At 32.4% G+C, this 17,666-nt stretch overlaps 1 protein-coding gene across 7 annotated transcripts in view; it reads left to right on the top strand.

Moving 5' to 3' along the window:
* Positions 1–17,666, top strand: part of LOC112294715 (dynein-1-beta heavy chain, flagellar inner arm I1 complex) — a 46,047-nt gene that overhangs the window by 872 nt on the left and 27,509 nt on the right. For 3 of the 7 annotated variants that reach the window (XM_090244007.1, XM_073540022.2, XM_073540020.2), the window contains exons 2-27: positions 131–531; positions 688–804; positions 968–1,213; positions 2,331–2,450; positions 4,724–4,999; positions 5,137–5,451; positions 5,618–5,836; positions 6,188–6,325; positions 6,532–6,777; positions 6,922–7,065; positions 7,488–7,610; positions 7,884–7,973; positions 9,719–10,060; positions 10,309–10,473; positions 10,642–10,929; positions 11,172–11,317; positions 11,871–11,949; positions 12,700–12,800; positions 13,066–13,125; positions 13,457–13,607; positions 13,767–13,925; positions 14,259–14,357; positions 14,472–14,734; positions 15,813–15,981; positions 16,839–16,985; positions 17,132–17,299. In XM_090244007.1, the coding sequence (XP_090100133.1) occupies positions 217–531; positions 688–804; positions 968–1,213; positions 2,331–2,450; positions 4,724–4,999; positions 5,137–5,451; positions 5,618–5,836; positions 6,188–6,325; positions 6,532–6,777; positions 6,922–7,065; positions 7,488–7,610; positions 7,884–7,973; positions 9,719–10,060; positions 10,309–10,473; positions 10,642–10,929; positions 11,172–11,317; positions 11,871–11,949; positions 12,700–12,800; positions 13,066–13,125; positions 13,457–13,607; positions 13,767–13,925; positions 14,259–14,357; positions 14,472–14,734; positions 15,813–15,981; positions 16,839–16,985; positions 17,132–17,299 (4,686 nt within the window). In that variant the 5' untranslated portion in view covers positions 131–216. Of the gene's footprint in view, positions 1–130; positions 532–687; positions 805–967; positions 1,214–2,330; positions 2,451–4,723; positions 5,000–5,136; positions 5,452–5,617; positions 5,837–6,187; positions 6,326–6,531; positions 6,778–6,921; positions 7,066–7,487; positions 7,611–7,883; positions 7,974–9,718; positions 10,061–10,308; positions 10,474–10,641; positions 10,930–11,171; positions 11,318–11,870; positions 11,950–12,699; positions 12,801–13,065; positions 13,126–13,456; positions 13,608–13,766; positions 13,926–14,258; positions 14,358–14,471; positions 14,735–15,812; positions 15,982–16,838; positions 16,986–17,131; positions 17,300–17,666 lie in introns of those variants that run through there. The other 4 variants (XM_090244008.1, XM_073540021.2, XM_073540023.2 and 1 more) reach the window with 3 other exon arrangements.

Here is a 17,666-nt window from a genome sequence, read left to right on the forward strand (position 1 = left end):
ATGCAGCACATGTGATCAAAATAGGTTCACAAACGAGCATGGATCATGAACATGTCAAAGACAGCTGGTTTGTGGAGTTGTTCGGTGACTGTTGTCGTGATGGTGTTGGTGTTTTTGCTCTGTGTTGCAGCAGATTCGCAGCATGAGAACCTGCAGATGCAAAGTGACAAGGGAGACAACTCGGTGAGAGTGCGGAGTTGACAGCGGGACTTAGACATGACCGCGTCGGAGATGGAACAATCCACCAGCTTCGTCGAGGTAGCGCCTCCGGGTGCAGCCGACGAGGTTGGCCTCGCGCGACGAGACACAAGGCAACGGATTGAGGACTTGGAGCTGGTGGCGCAGTCGCCAGAGATCGCCTGGATCCGACACCAGATGGGGCTGATCCGGAGCGGCTGGGCCTGGAGCACTGCCCACGCCCAGATCGCTTCCGGCTTCCTACGAAGCCAGACCAGTGGACGGCTTTTCGCGAGACGCGACGAGCACGCGGGGCTGCAGTTGTCCACCACCTTCCCACGCCAATGGAATGAGGTTGTCCACACCCTATCGATGCCAGTTTCTCGGTTCCATTCACAGTTCCAAGCTCTATCGCTTTGTTAATATGTTTGATAAATTGATGTGTCCATTTACCAATGAGAAAAGCATTAGATCCCGCAAATGCCAACCCTCCCCCCCGTTGGAGTGCAGGTTTTGGTGCTGTTGCGAGATCCTGCAGTGCCCGTCTCGATGGAGAACATCGACAAAGCCATTCAGTGCCAGCTGCTGCACAGCAGTCCCAGCGAGAGCCTGCTGCGCATCCTGAAGGTCAGAGCTCAGTCAATCCCGCAGTGGCAATTGCTTTGCCAGTGGTGATGCCCCCACATACAGATCAACAACAACACTCTAATATACTACATATATATATATATATGTAAATACATATTCATGTGTGTGGGTGTGTGGGTGTGTGGGTGTGTGGGTGCTGCAGGACATATACGTGCCGCTGGTTTTCGAGAACGAGGCAGCGCAAGGAAGTGTGACGAAGGACTTCAGGGAGGACTTCGGCAAGTTCATGGCCACATTGACGGAGTCCATTTATGAGGCCAAAGGGCAGACTTTGCTGTATCTTCCTCCGCTGCACTACAGCGGGTCCATCAAAGAGCAGGCCCAGAACAAGGAGCTCACGCAGCGCCTCGAGCAAGTCATCATCCGGTGGACTCGCCAGATCAAAGAGGCATGTCGCAAAACCCCCTCCCCCCCCCCCCCCCCCACACACACACAGAGAAATCTGGCTCTGAAATACCGTTTTTTCTTCACAGTTTTGATGTTATGCCTTTGTTAGGGCATGTAGCGTGTGCCCAGTTGCGAGGTTTTTAGTTTCTGTGCAGTACTCTAACTGCATCCTGTGATACGTTAATCTATCTTGTATAAAAAATGTGTTTCTGTGTGTGTGTGTGTGTGGATGAGCCTTTTTTTATGTATGTGTATGTAAGCTGAATCTATCACTTCGTTACACTAGTTGAAGACCCGGTCAGAAACGGAAAAAAAACATAAACAAAACAATAAATTGCTCAACTTGGTTGTTACGATTTGGGTTGCTATTTCTTTAATCCCTTCTTGGCGTGACACGTAAATCCTATGAGTTGTTGTAAATTTACACACAAATTTACAACAAATTTCCTTTTATCTATATATATATATATATATATATATACATTCATGCTTCTTAAGTGGAAGATAATAGACCTAAAAGTGTGGTATCTTATTGGGTAGTAGATTAGAGACAATTGATACATTTGTTCATCTTTTTTTTCATTTCTTAGATACTTAAGTGTAACTTTCATATTAGACAAACCAGTTATATATTCCTTAAAAAATTGAAATATTCTTATAATGTCATATCTCACAAGAAAAATATAACCAAGAGAATACTATAACAGGTATAACTTCATCACACTTGAACTGCCTAATTGTGTAAATCTTTGTTTTACACAAATGCCAAAATTATCAACATGTTTTTGTGTATAATAAATGAATTCACTTTTCAAAAGCAGGTTACATTTACATGATCTTTACACTGTTTTTATTTTTTATTTTTTAAAATTTAAAGCATACCCAAAGATTTGGATATGCCTTAACATAAAACAAAAACAACAAGTCCTTCAATTCGTACCAAATATTTTCATGAAACCCAAAGCTAGTTTTTCATTAATTAAGAAGAACATGGAATCATTATGTTAGAAATAAGATTGAAAAGAATTTCTTTTTTTCTTTTTATTTTTTGTGTGGAGATGCTTTTTATAAAGAGTTGTAAATCTAATATTGAGAAGAAGAAGAAGAAGATGTTGTAGGTAATTAGAAGTAAAGGGGAACATGGTGAAAATGAAGACATGGGGCCCCTTGCGGAGATTGAGTTTTGGCGCCAACGAAGCCAAAACATGAATGGCATTTTTTCTCAAATCCAACAACCGGTATGAATATTTCAATCTTTACTTGCTGTTGTTTCATTACTCGATTATATACTGAAAAAAAATAAATCTGTGCATAAGATTTAAACATAGATAAATGCACATAAATGCATGTATTTTAGTTGTAATAAAGAGTTTGGAATGATTTTACATTGGTTGAAATATATAAAGTAGTAAATATATATATATATATATATATATATATATATGAATTGCATATCCACCAAAGAAATTATAATATGTAATTATATTCATGTACTCAGAAAACTGATACAAGTCAAATAACAACGTGGAAATGAAAAAAGTAGTATAATCTGAATTTGCACTGTTTGAACGATAAAATCAATAAATGATGAGTATTCTCAATAATAAGTATTGCTTTAATCATAAGTTTAATTATATATATATATATATATATATATATATTCATCCTAAAACACTTAAATTTTGTGAATTTTAAAAAACTAAAAGTCATTCTCATGGTCATTAACCGAAATTATGTTAATGAAAGTTCTAATCACAAATGTTAGAATCCCAAAACCTGTTATACTGAATAAGTATTTATCTGTGCATTGAAAATTTTACATTTGAGAAAACATGAATTTTTGTAACTTGCTTAGGTTTGTTGGATCAAAGCAAAAAAAAAACCATTCAATATCCTATTTTCTTTTTTTTAACTTTATACTTTTATTTCTTTAGCTTTAAAGATTACAGGATGTTACGTTTTTTCTAATTCAAATACTAAACATGATTAATTGCCTTTAAAATGTTTGATCTTTAAAACTACGAATTAAATTATAAACCAGATTAATATGATTATGTTTTACTTATTTGGATACTGGTGTCCTAAATTTTCTTCATATTTGCATCTTTTAATCTTCATTCAGATACAACTTGTTATAAATTATTCAATAATCAGAGTAAATATCCCCTTAATTAGATATTATTTTATCATTTTCAAATATGAAAGGTAATAAATATATGTATATATAAATATCATGAAAGGTTATATATAAAAGGATATATATAAATACATATATTTATATATATTGAAAACAAAATTGAAATCAAAGTTCCAAGCACATTTTTGTATTATTATTAGTATTATTATTATTATCGTTTTTTATTCTTTTTTATTCTTTTAAAGAAATCCATGTGCAGAGTATGAGCTCTGGTTATAAATGAGGATTCCCTGAAAAGATGTATTGCAAAAGAAAATATCAAAATTTTACCAATCATAAATATAATGTTAATCGTTGTTTAAATTTACACTGGTGAACATCAGAATACTCAGTGTGAATTCCAATGAAAAGTTATGATTATTCGAAAAATTATTTTAGTCTCTTTTGAAAATTATTTGATATTATTGTAGTATTTTTTTAAAAAAAATTAATATGAAAAATATATAAAAAATAACAAGTAATAAGTTTATTATTTATTACATAAAAAAAGTGTATCATAAATGCTCATAGTACTAAGTAAATTGTAAATGATTTTAAAATTTGAAATGATTATATTTTCTTGAATTAAATCTTTTTAACTTCACTCTTTGCATTTAAATCTCAATTTGTTAATTAAATCATGAGTTCCGTTCTTTAATAGATCTCATATCATCTTTGGAAAATACCTTTGTTAACTAGTTGCTCCAAAACCCATTTCCTCCACACCAGAAATAGATGGAACCAAATCAATTAGAACCTACCTTATTTTGAAGTTATATATTTTTTATTCAGTTCTTTTTTCGATTTTCATTCATTTTTTAATAAAAAGAAGAAGGTTTCTGACGTGCATACTTCAAAAATACTGTGTCCCTTCCAAATACTAATATTCATTAAAAGATCTTCAAAACCATAATAGCTCCAAAATTTTCATATTTGTAAATTCATGTTTCATTCTTTAATAATGATTATAAATAAATAATTATTTCTCTGTATAAATATATACCTACACATGTACACACATTTAATAATTTATTTATACTCATTCATTTCTTTTTATGTTTGCTTATATATGTATATATATATATATATGAACATAAGTGATTATTTATTTATTGTATTTGATGATTATAGTTATATGTGTATGTATAAATGTAACCCTAAACCTATATTTTAAAATACAATAAAATAAATAAATAAATCAGCAAAGGACATCCCGAGAGATATATTCATCCATATACTCATGTATTCATCCATCACCCCATCCATCCATCCGTCTGTCGGAGTGTGCCGCGTCAGATAAGATGACGAGGGGTGGGGGTGGGGTGGGCCACGTAGGAAACGAGGAAGGTGCTGACGGTGCTGGAGAGGTTCCGGTCGTCCTACCTGGCTCCGTTTCTGGAACTGTCTCACAGGATCGAGGAGGAGGCTGAAATCGCCGAGGACAACCTCCAGTACCTGGCTGTTCTGGAACAGCCCTGCCATGTTCTTGCTACCTGCCCCATCCGCGACATCCCTCAGTGCTACCCACCCATCCTGCGCGGAATCCGCATGATCTGGACCCTCAGCTCTTTCTACAGCACCTCCGACAAAATCACTACCCTCCTCTGCTTGGTTGGTGCCACCCACCCCCTCCCCTCTTCTCCCCCTCCACGTCAACCCTCGTGTCCAAAACGTAAAAGTTCTCATTGCCACGTCCTCGTTTCCTCTACGATGAGGATGGTAGTGAATAAAGCCACGTCGGCGTCCAGGTCAGCAACGAGATCATAAAGCGGTGCTGCGCGGGAATTCCGCTGCGTGACGTGTTTGACGGGGACGAGGAGAGCAGCCGCGTGGCGCTGAGGGAGAGTATCCATGCCAACGTGGCATGGAAGCACCTCTACTCCACGATGCTTGACAACGTGGCAACTGTCGGATTTGCGGGCAGCAGAAAACCTTCACACAGAGACGACGCTGCTGCCCCTGCAGCAATGAAGGAGAAGAAACGGAGAGTGTTGGACTGGAACAGTAAAATCATTTTTGCACCCGTGGAAGCCTTTCTACAACGATGCCAAGACATGCTCGAAGTATGTGTGCCCCACAACCCTAATTCCATGTAATTCACAGAGTTTCAATGACGAGGTGGTGGTAAAATAATAATAATAATAATCAATTATACACACACTCATATATATATATATATATATATATGTTAGATTTTTTATTTTTTTATTTTTTTCATGGCTTTGTTAGGTTTGTGATGCCCAAAGCCAATTTTCAAGTCGGGTGAGGGTTCCATCTTTTGCGGGAGCTCAAGGATTGGAAGTGTCCAAGTCATTGATGGATGCCCAAGCCACATTCAAAAAACTTGCAAAAGAGTTGCACTCATTGTCATACAACTTGTTGGATGTGAAAGTCACAAGATGGCACACTGACTACCACAAATTTAAGGCTGCTGTGGTGGACTTGGAGGTAGAAATATACTAGTCACCACAAAATATATATATATATATATATACATACACATATATAATACTTTTATTAATATGAATGTTTTTCATTTCACTTAGTTTTTAAGTATTTTTTATTTTTAAAAATAAACTTTATTAATTTTATTGTATCATAGTATTTAGTAGAAAAGACATGTGATTGTGACTCTTTCTTCTTCTTATTCTACTTTATTCTAATTGCTTCTATGGAAAATTATTGAAGAGTAGGAGGTTTTGTATAGTAGATGAGTCAAAGAATATATATATATATATATATATATATTCATTTTTTTATTTATTCCATAAATTTTCTACAAATTAAAATTGTGTTTAGATTATGGTGAAGAATGTGATGCTCATGGCACTCAAGAATGCAACCTCATTATCAGAAAGTATAGAGCTTTTGGAAGCTTTTAAATTGATGGCATGCCGGAATTCTATTAGAGTGTGTGTTGAGAAGATGACATCAATGGTACATTAAGCTTCTACCATATAATAAAATCAAGATTCAATTACAATTGTTTAAAATGGTAATAGAAAAGAGTTGCCTACTCACTCACATGTAATTGTTATTTGCACATTTACACACACTACAATACAAGTTCATGACCATGAGAAGTATCCAACTATTTTTCAAAATATGAATGAACAAGTAAATGAAAGAATGGGAGCAAGCAGGTGTTTGCAACTTTCATGGGAGAGCTAACCACAATGAAGAGGCAATTTGATCTATTGCGACGGCGGCCATTAATGGAGCACACGTTCCCGAGGTTTGCTGGGGGGGCCATATGGGCACTGCATTTCCAACACCGCCTCACAAAGCCCATGGCCTTGCTCATGGATACAACCCCATACTTGCTGGAGAATCACTGCAGCCCCGACTTTGGCGCACAATGCAACCTTCTTGTCACAAGCATTGAACAAGTTACTACTACTTTCTCTCATACTTACTCTCTCTTTGCTTATGTGGCATCCACCTTGCCACCTCATCACACAAAAGTATTTGTAAATCTTGTCTCATATGGATGAATGATAAATGATGAATGATAGATGGATGGATTTGTGTAGTATGTTCAAGGGCAATATGTGGAATGGATGGAGACCTTGGATTCTAATCTTGAGAAGCAGGTTCAAGTTGCATTGCTTGAATATGTTGGTGATGATGTTGTTCAGCTCTGCTCAGATGCTCGTGTTTTGGCTCTCTTCAAAGAGGTGAAGCCATTAATTTTTTTTTCTAATGATATGGCTCATGCCGTGCTTGAAGCTTTTAAAATGTACCTCTCTAAGCATAGATTGAAAATAAAATTTCATGAAACAAAAGAAGTATAAATAAGTCAAGTTTGATATTTTGTTGTAAAGTGTATGGAGAATGTTGTATATTGAGTGGCTATTTTGGACAAAGCATTTGAAAAAAAATAAAATTGTTATGTGAAGAAAAATCATAATAATTTAAAATTCTTCATCTCCAAAATAAATATGTCTGTATGTCTATCTATCTATCTATATTGAATAATAATAATAATAATAATAGTAGTAGTAGTAGTAGTAGTATCGATTCAAAGTATATACATGTTTAAAAAGTTCAAGAATTTTTTTTTTACATCATTTAAATTGTTGATGACATGTTTTTGTAGGTACATTATTGGCAAATACTAGACTTCAAAATACCTTGGATAGCATCCAAATTTGTTGAGCAACATCACGACTATTTGGTGGTGTTTGGCAATGTTTTCCAAGTGGCGAGGGATTACAATAAGGTTGTAAATTACCTATTTGATAATATGTTACATGCATATGACAATGCTCATTGTAATGCATAAAAATATTATCAGCATTTTCACTATACATAGAAATATTCATGTCCTAAAATTTGATAAAAATTCATTAACTTTAATATCAAAATTTCATTAACAAGATCATAATTTCTTTTTAGAATTGAATGATAAATTGTGGTTAATTAATTCATATGAATGTCATAAAATTTATCAAGTGGAATTATAATTATCTTGTCCCAACTTGAAAAATGGCAGTTGCTGGGGAACATGGATCTTGTCATGAGAGGTTTGATGAAGGATTGTGTGATGCAAATAAATGATGCATTGCAACCCAGTATTCAGCAAGTAAGCATTTTAAACACCCCCTATTGAATATATATTGTTGGAAGAAACTTCATGAAACTTATAATTGATTTTGCATGCTACCACCTCTTAATTTCACCATGTTTTTGTTAATTTTTGTGATAAAACTTGCAAAGATGTATTCAAAATTTTAAACTTGTTGACAACATGATTCATAAGATATTAGAGCTGAAAAAAGAGTACTCATCAAACCTTGAAAAGTAATATTGATACTTCAACAAAATTTTAAAAAAAATTAAAAAAAATTAAAAATTACGCTCTTTCTTATTTTAATGAAACATATATTGTGTCTTTTTAGAGGATGGTCAAATCTTCATGTAATTGCATTGGCCTAACAATCACGTAATTTTTTTTTTTTACTCATGAGTTTATTTTAAAGAATGAAAATGAATCTATTTAAAGTAGGAAATTTAGAGTCTGAAAATTTTTATAGAATTTTTTTTAAAAAATATTAATAAAAATTGGTGTTAAAATTGAATTCACATGTTTCTCTTTAAGAAAAAAGTTTGCATAATTTAATGACAAGATCAAGTGGTTCAGCAAGTGAAATAATAAATTTCAATTCTTTTTGTGGTTTATAGTATTTTAAGTACTTTATTAAAATTTTCCTGAAGCCTCTAGTCTTCTTTGTTGTTATTCACTTCTTTTCTCTTTTTTCTTTTTTCCTCTATTTTTTTGTCAGAAATTTTACTTAACAATAAATATAACATTTGGCTTACCCTTGCTTAGATGTAAAATCAGACTTGAGAAGCTTTCTTCTATCAATTTTTTTTCTTTGATACTCTTCTATCCTTGCATAAATGCCAAGTTTTTCTAGTTTTAATAATATGTATGTAGTAATATTGAAATATTGCAATACTGCAATATATATATATATATATATATATATATATTTTCATGAAAAACTTTGTTTTGTAACAATAAAATATTTGATTTGCAACTAATTTTTTTTTAATGACTTATTGATGACTCATGACTTATATGACTAATGACTTAAGAAGAGTTCACAAATAATAATATGTGTTTTATAATATAAGTGTATGGTTTCACACACAGAGAATGAGTTTATCATTCAAAATATTTAATTAACAAGTGAATTCAAAAAAGGGTTTTATGCTCAAAATTCACATTCATTATCATGAGTTGTAAATATGAATTAATAGTGATTACTTGTCCAAAGTTATAACTCTACTTTATTCTGATTTATGAACATTATTGGTTTAAGTCTCACACATGTCTAATTGCTTCAAAATAATTCTTATGTGTATAAGTGTGCATTGACACACACACTCTTAACAAAGGTTCTAATCCATTTCTTAACATCTATAATTAACTAAATAAACAAATAAATAGGACTCTTTAACCCAACCTTAACATTTGGAAACCTCAAAATGTAAACTTCCAGTGTATTTTCAATTTTTTTTTAGTTAGAAGTACATACAGATAATGTTATATCAAAAATGTTTCAATTATTTAATAGTCCACAGAGTTAAATCTGACACCTCAATGACATCTGGTTTACTCTCTTTTAAAAATAAAAATAAAAAACATCACTTCTACATGGAGCTATGTATATATATATATATATAGATGTGTGTGTGTGGGTGGTAGAATTGAATTCTTCCAAAATGAATTGCACAAGTGTGTGCTTGATTTGTGTTTTGTGATTGTTTTTACAAGTTTTTTTAATGAAAAAATTAAGTCAAATTTTGGGGGGGGGGGTGCAGCTCACATGGATGAGTCCGAGGGATGACATCCACAACTTCCTTCTAAAAGTCCGCATTAATTGCTCAGTGATTGAAGCCTTAATCCTCCATGTTGAATCCTCAAGTGAGAAGGTTAGTGCCATTTGCCATGACATAAGCATCAGCTCTTTGATCCTTCTCGAGAAAAAAAGGGTATACGAGATAAGTGAGTTTGAAGGCATCCAAACCAAGTATCAAACCACCATGTGCGAAAAATTCGAAAGGGCCTTTGTCTCTTTGAAAGACATGGTGGCCACTTCATATTCTAAATGCGCTAGTGACACGGAAGACATTTATGTTGCATGGGACAAATACTGTGAAAGGGTGGGACTCCTAATTATTTACCCTTTGTATTTCTTGTAGCATTTAGAGTAAAATATATTTCTTAAGAAAAAAGAAAAAAATAAAGAAAGAAAAAAAAAAAAAAAAACACAAGTGCATATTGGAAATATATTGTTTCAATTATTGGTATGCTATTTCACACATTTCCTTCAACTCATATCACAGTTTGCTTGTATTGAAAAAAGTCTAACAATTTTATTGGTTTGAATTGGGTATAATTGACGGCTTAGATAGAAGTGGAATTGGAGGGTGCATTACGTGAAGCAACCATGCGATCTCTCGCAGAGCTCGCAAAGGTGGTCAGCCCCGAAGCCAAAACTCTCAACCCATTATTCAAAACATTGTCTCTGCTGGATAAATCAAGCCACCATGTGAAAATTTCCCCATCCCTACAAGTAATTTTTCACCTCCACACCTCAAATCCAAGCAAACATTTTAAAAATTAGCAGCATATGGTAATAATGATGTAATTAATGAACAAATGCATGTATATTGAAATGTATTTGTACCTTTCTTTCTTTCTTTGCTATTTATATGTACTTAATTCTACAAATCAAATGTAGGAATTCATTGAAATGGTTCAAAAAGTGGCAAGAGATCTAATAAGTGTGACATCAGTCATACCCCGACTTCGTGAGAATCAACCCTCTGTGCTCACCATGTTTGTTCAAGGAGCAAAAGATAAGTCATCTATGCCATCCGGGAAAGATAAAGCGCTGTCCGTGGGGGTCGGGAGTAAGAAACCTCTGACCACATCTTCCACAACTTCTTCCTCACAAACAAGCAAATCCACACCATTGACAAACTCCACTAATTCCTCCATCTCTAAAACTCTACCAAGCTTCTACGAGGTGATGCCATAACTTTTTCCAATACCTCTTGTCTTGTGCTATATATATATATATATATATTACCTTCTATACATAATATAAAATAAAATTAAAACAATATTTATGTGTTTTATTTTAAGTATTTAATTTCCACACGAAGAGAGTAAGAATTCATGTTTTCTTCTTTTGGATTTTAATTTAAGAGTTTTTTGGAGATGAGTTTTATGTCCCTTCCAAGGATCTTAATATTTTTTGTGTTTTAGGTCATTGCTCCAGAGCAAGACAACATCCTGAATGTTATAACATCAAGCATGCTGAACATCAATGATAGAGTTCATGCCCTTTTGTCATCTTGGGAGAAGAAATTCAAAAGCATTTGGGATCAAGATAAAGATGCATTCATCAGAAGGTACATTGGACCATATCATTTATTTCTTCAAACATTTTTTTTGTGAATAGGTTTGTAGTTTTACTTTTAATAAAAGTTGTAAAAGTATGAAATGTTTAGGGCCTTGTTATGCAACAGAATGTTGTGTTACAGAATTTTAAGGAAGTTGGGGTTTGATAGTTGTATTGTAGCTATGAAAAATGATAGAATTACAAAATTTTAGATACTATATCCCTTGTGATTTTTTATGAATATACATATATATATATATATATATATATATACATGTAGTTTCAACAAAAGTCAGTGTATATGAATGAAAACTTGTAAACATTGAATAAGTTTTTTCACAAAATGTCCACTTCTAAGTAAGTGAGGAGAAGGATTAAGTAAGCTACTTGATATATTTCAAACTTTAAAATAAATTATCTCACTACTGCACTTCATTCAAGTTCTGAGAAACTTTGTTTTAAAAAATCACAAAAAAAGAAAGAAGAAATTATGAACAAATAAACAAATAACATGTGTGTTTGCATGCATTCAGTAAACTCAAATAAATATTAATGGAGTGCAGATATGAACGTGCTAAAAAACCTCTTTCATCCTTTGATTTTGACATCATCAAATACAAAGACTATATAGAGGATGTGCAGGTAAAATTACCATTATCACGAAATATATATATATATATATATATATATATATTTATAAAAAATAAGAGATCAGTCGATAATTCATCGTTGCACTAAATTTAATTTAACTTCTTTTTAATTGTTATGTTGTTTATCTGAAGGAAACATTATTCTGTTCAGGGTTTCTTTATGACACATTTTGGTAGTGTAGTATATGCATGCTATAACATGTCTACTTGATAAATTTCTCAAGTATACATGTACCCAACAAAACACAATTCTAAAATAACTTGAAACCCTTTAATAGGTGGTTGAAAACATGATAAATGATGGGATATTTATAAAAATTGACTTTAGGGAAATTTGTATTGATTGGATTCTATAATATTGTCATACATACTGTGATAAAATGCAAACATTTTCAATTGAATTTTTTCTCTTATTTCATTTTTAAAAGGTGTTATAATAAAATGACAATGAGATTTCTCAAAAGTTGTTTTTGTGCATTTTTAAGCAATTTTTTTAATAAAAAAATTGTTATTGAACTCATAATGAACTGATTTGTTTTGCTATTCTGGACCAGAGTAAACCATGAAATGTTATTGAATTAGCCTTAAACTGTTGATAATTCTTTTGTTTTTTTGTTTTTTATTTTTCTTTTGAAAAGTTCCAACATGTTTTCATTCCATGCCATACAAATAATTCAAATAACCCATCAGCTTCTATCACATGACTTTTTATTAAAAAAATAGTGCAAACATTATTTCCCAGGGTGAGGAGACCATATCCAATATGCGATACCTGAGAATTGAAAATGGGATTCTAAAACACACAATAATTGAGCATTGTGAAGCATGGATATTTAAATTTGAGTAAGTGTACATAAATCAAGTCCTTTATCCTTATAAATTTAGTACTTCACATTAACATTTAAAAAAAACAAATCTACATGTATTCCATACTAGTTGTTTTAGACTTCTTAATGTATTCTAGAAATGCAAAACAATTTCATAAATCTGCATGCGTTAATGTTAAATCCCCCAGAAAAAATAGTATTAAGTTACATATCAAATTTTGTTATTGTGGTATTAATTTTATAATGTTGGATGTATCTTTCAACCAATATCTGAACACCAGGTCATTACTACATCAAATTGCTAAAAAGGAACTCTATTCCATCTACTCATATTTTGAAAAGTAAGTACCTTCACTGTGGAAAATAAAGATAAAAATTAAATAATGTATTTTAATCTTTACTACTGCTATCCTGTTAATGATCATAAAGCATAATGAAGGTCATGTAAATTACTGTTTTCCATTTGTCTGAAGAATTATGTTCGTGATCTGAAATGTTAGAAAAAATAAAAACAGAGTAAATTTATTTTTGATCTACATTGAAAAGTACAATTTGAAACATTAGAGCTGAGCCCTACTAATATTCCCATACATCTATATATATATATATATATATATATATTTGTATATAAGCACATGTTCAAAGTATAAAAATAGTGGTGGATTAGTACAGGAATAAAGAAGATTGCAACAGGCCACCAGGTAATTTAGCCGAATTAACACAAATTGCTCAGCTGTGGAAGTCCATTTGTGATGAGCGTAGTCAAATGGAATTGCGTTTTGATCCCATGAATGAAAAGTTCAGAGTGCTCAGCAAATTTGAGGTAAAACCCAATTCAACCTTCTCCCTTCAAATTGCAACAAGTGCACAAGTCTTGAATGGACTGTTTTGTAAGATATTTCACTAAACCCACATTAGCTTTACGGATAAATTATTTTAAAAAAATAAATAAAAATGTGGATGTATGTGTTTGTTCATCCAGGTGCCACTCAGTGATGAGGAGAGGGCTTTACTAGAGAGGCTCCCAAATGCATGGGAAGAGTTCAAAGGTATGCTTGTGGAGGTGGAGTTGAAGCTCGAGAATGCCAAAAATAGCTTCTGTGATACCCTTGAAAACATGGTTGTTAGCTTTGTAACTGAGGTATGTTGGAGTTTGTATATGTTAATTCAAAATGATCTTACCATCCATGTGATGATAGATTTCTCCAAAAAGTATCTTTCACTTGTTTGCTGTTTGAAATTCAATTGTAAAACCCTAATTCCATTTAATAGATTCTTGTGAAGTGGTGTGTCTCCATGTTTGCTCATACAACCCATGTCCACTTACACTTCAGTACTTTCTCTCCAACTACACAATGAACTTGCTACAGTGAAGCCAGTTGGATGAACTAGTTCACGGTCAGATTCTGCAACATGTGCAGTGAATGAGAAAAAAAACATTTTAATTTTTTGCAAAAATTAATGTGGGAAAAAGGTGGTGGATGCACGCCAAGCATTTGTGGAGCACATGCCCATGGACAACACAATGGGAACCAATGAAGCTTTGCAATTTGTCACGGAAGAGCGAGCAAAGGTAAAACTCCACACAAAACTTCTTCATTGCCTCTATATATATATATATATATATATTAATCTCTTTTTCATTAAATAAATAATGAGAATAATGAGGTGTTTGAGGTGATGATAGGTGGAGGCATTTCAAAAGCGGGCCATTGAGCTATGGGGAGGAATGGCCTTGTTTGGGATGGAGAAGTTGTCAAACAAGGAGAACATCCAAACTGCAAAAGAGCTTGACATTCTATTGGAGATGTGGAGTTTGAAAAAAGAATGGGAGGATGCTTACAACGGATGGAAAGGGGATCTCTTTAGCGAGTTGGATGTTGGCTCCATGGAAACCGCTGCCCAGCTCTTCAGCAAACGACTCTTCAAAGTTGCCCGTGATTGCAAAACGTATGTGGATTTCATATATACACACACACACACACACACATATATATATATATATATATATATATATTCTAGCAAAAACCTACGCCATTGAGCACTAAAATCTCTAGCATATCCATCCATTTTCTTGTTCATACATGCCCCCTTGTTTCCATGTTCCATCATTCTCATATTCCTGCATTTACCTTGTTCTCTACTTTATGGTCAATTAGAAGACTTCTATGTCTCTTTGTGTCTGTGTGTGTGTGTGTGTATATATATATATATATATATATACATATACATATATACATATAGTTATGGTGGATACAATGAGGTTATAACACTAAGTACAAATGTATAGACTAAATCAAATAGTACTTATAAAAAAATTTACACTACAGAAGCAGAATATAATCATATCCATTGTAGAGTGTAAGTTATTTTTTTAGATAAGTAGAAAGTTAGATCTTTGAGAAAAGATATGGAAGCATTTGAGACTAAAGTTCTGTTCTAGGCCATCCACACTATGCAACTTGTGCTTTTGCTCCTCTTAGGTCTTTAATTTGTGTAGATGTGTAAAATTTCAAAAGAGTGTTAGTGTAGGCCAAATCCACTCATGGGGGTTGATGAGCCACCATTGATAATCTTTTTAAAGCTATGTAATGTATGTTTGAAAATTAAAAATCCAAAGGGAGACAATGCATGACTGTTATCAGAAACAAAATAATTAATTTCAGATTAAAATCCACATTTTTTTTGAAAAAAATTGGGTTTTCTTTTTGCTAGAGAGAAATTGAATTTTTATGTTCTTCCATACAGTTTATCTGTGTCTTGAGTGTAGATTTTTATTTTTTATTTTCTATTATTCTAATTCGATTTTGTGTGAAACAATTTTATTGTACAAATTTTTTTAATGTAAAAAAAATCTATTGGAAAAGAGGACGATGTTAAATGAATTGATGAATGAATCATTCTCTTTTATGAAATTGAACAGGAGTGAGTGAATGAATCAATGAATAATGGTAACACAATTTTATTTACATTAGGAGTTTGTATTAAGTGAGAAGATGTGGATGGATGGGCTTTTTTCTTATGATAGATGGATGGTGTGGATAAAACTCAAGGAGACCATTGACTCCTTCAAACAAACATTGCCGTTGACGGTTGATTTACGGAACACGGCATTGCGGGAGCGGCATTGGATGAAGTTGATTGATCATGTTGGCCAGTTTTTTGACCCCAGCTCAAACGACTTCACTCTTGCCAAAGTATGTTTGCAAAGCTCAAACTCATTTTTCTCTTGTAGCTATTTCTCTCAAAGAATAAAGCTTTACAATTAGGGTGTCTACAAAATTCAGATTTCCATCTAATTTTTATTGTAGTTTTCTTTTTTTTTCCTAAATTTATTTGAGGAAGCATTTCCAATAAAAATTTTAATTTTAAAAAAAGGATAATGAATTAAAATTAAAAATTAAAAATTAATAAATTCAAAATGAAAAATGAAAAAAAATAGTGAAAATGTAATAAATTCAAAATTCAAAATTCAAATACAAAATTAGTGAAAATGTTGAATTCTGACAAGAAAACATGTTTCAAAATATGTCAGTTTCATTATTTTCAGGTTTTGATGTTCTTCATCAAATATTCAAGTTGTCCATCATGTGTTTATCTTCTCTTCATTTGCCTTAGGTTTTTTGTTTTTTTTTTTTTTGTTTCCCTTCTTCCCTTTCTTGATTGAAAAAACAACAACTTAAATGTACATTCTTTGTGAGGTCCTTAATTTAAATGCAACTACAAAAAATCTAAATTTATGTATGAATAAATCTTCATCCAAATTCATTTCATATAGAATTATTTTTATTTTCATTACACTTACATTTATTGATTTAAAAAAACCTGCTCTTCCAGAATAGTTGATTTATTGCATATATATATATATATATATATATATATATAAATGTGTGTGTGTGTATCTACATAAAATTGAAGTAATTCTACTCATAATTGAGAAGTAGTACCCATTTGTTTTTGTGTATGTTAAAAACAAACTCATAGTATCAAAAATTTCAACTCTAATAACTCAAAGTCATATTATTTGTGACCATATAATGATTTTTTATAACAGGTAGCAGAGTTGCAATTGGCTGTGCATGCCGAATACATACATGATCTTAGCATTGCAGCAACAAAGGAGTTGGCCATTGAAGAAGCTCTCACCAAAATCAAAGATGCATGGGGTGTTCAAAAACTTGACATGTCTAGCGAAAAAGGAGTAAGTATTTCTAAGATACAATTCAATTTGTCATTCATTTACCATACATTTCATGATCAATATAATAAATTAGCCAGTTATGAAATGAGACTATCATATTGTTCCTATAAAGATGGAATTGATGGCCATTGGATTAAATAATGTAGATATGGAAGTTGAAAGGAACGGAGGAATTATTTCTACTTTTGGAGGAGCATAGAGTTATATTATCGTCCATGAGGTCAAACCGATACCACTTACACTTTGCCGTGGAGATTATCAAGTGGGATAAGGACCTTGCATTGCTTTCCGAGATGGTTGAAATGATAATCCAAGTAAGTTTTCAAATGGATGAAATGAAATTCACCCTATGTACTTAAGAAACATTGAAAATATTTTGCAATGTATGAGATAATGTCTTTTTGCTAATAAATGAATACTTTGGGTAGTTAAATGTTGTAATTACAATGGTGTTGAGTCAATGGTCATTGTAAGATAATTTAAATTTTTTATTTGTTCAATGAAAGTATTACAAATATGCGCTCTTTTTGCACTTGCATTTTTTTTTTTTTTTTTTTTTTTTTTTTGTCTTCTTTGTCTATTCTTTCTAGTGATTTTTCAACACAAAATAATCTTCTACACATTTTATATTTATATTTTGACAAATGTGTTGTATTTTCTGCTGATTTACTTTTAAACCAC

This window comes from Physcomitrium patens, chromosome 17 (assembly GCF_059467195.1).
Source record: "Physcomitrium patens ecotype Gransden chromosome 17, ASM5946719v1, whole genome shotgun sequence".
NCBI lineage: Eukaryota > Viridiplantae > Streptophyta > Bryopsida > Funariales > Funariaceae > Physcomitrium > Physcomitrium patens.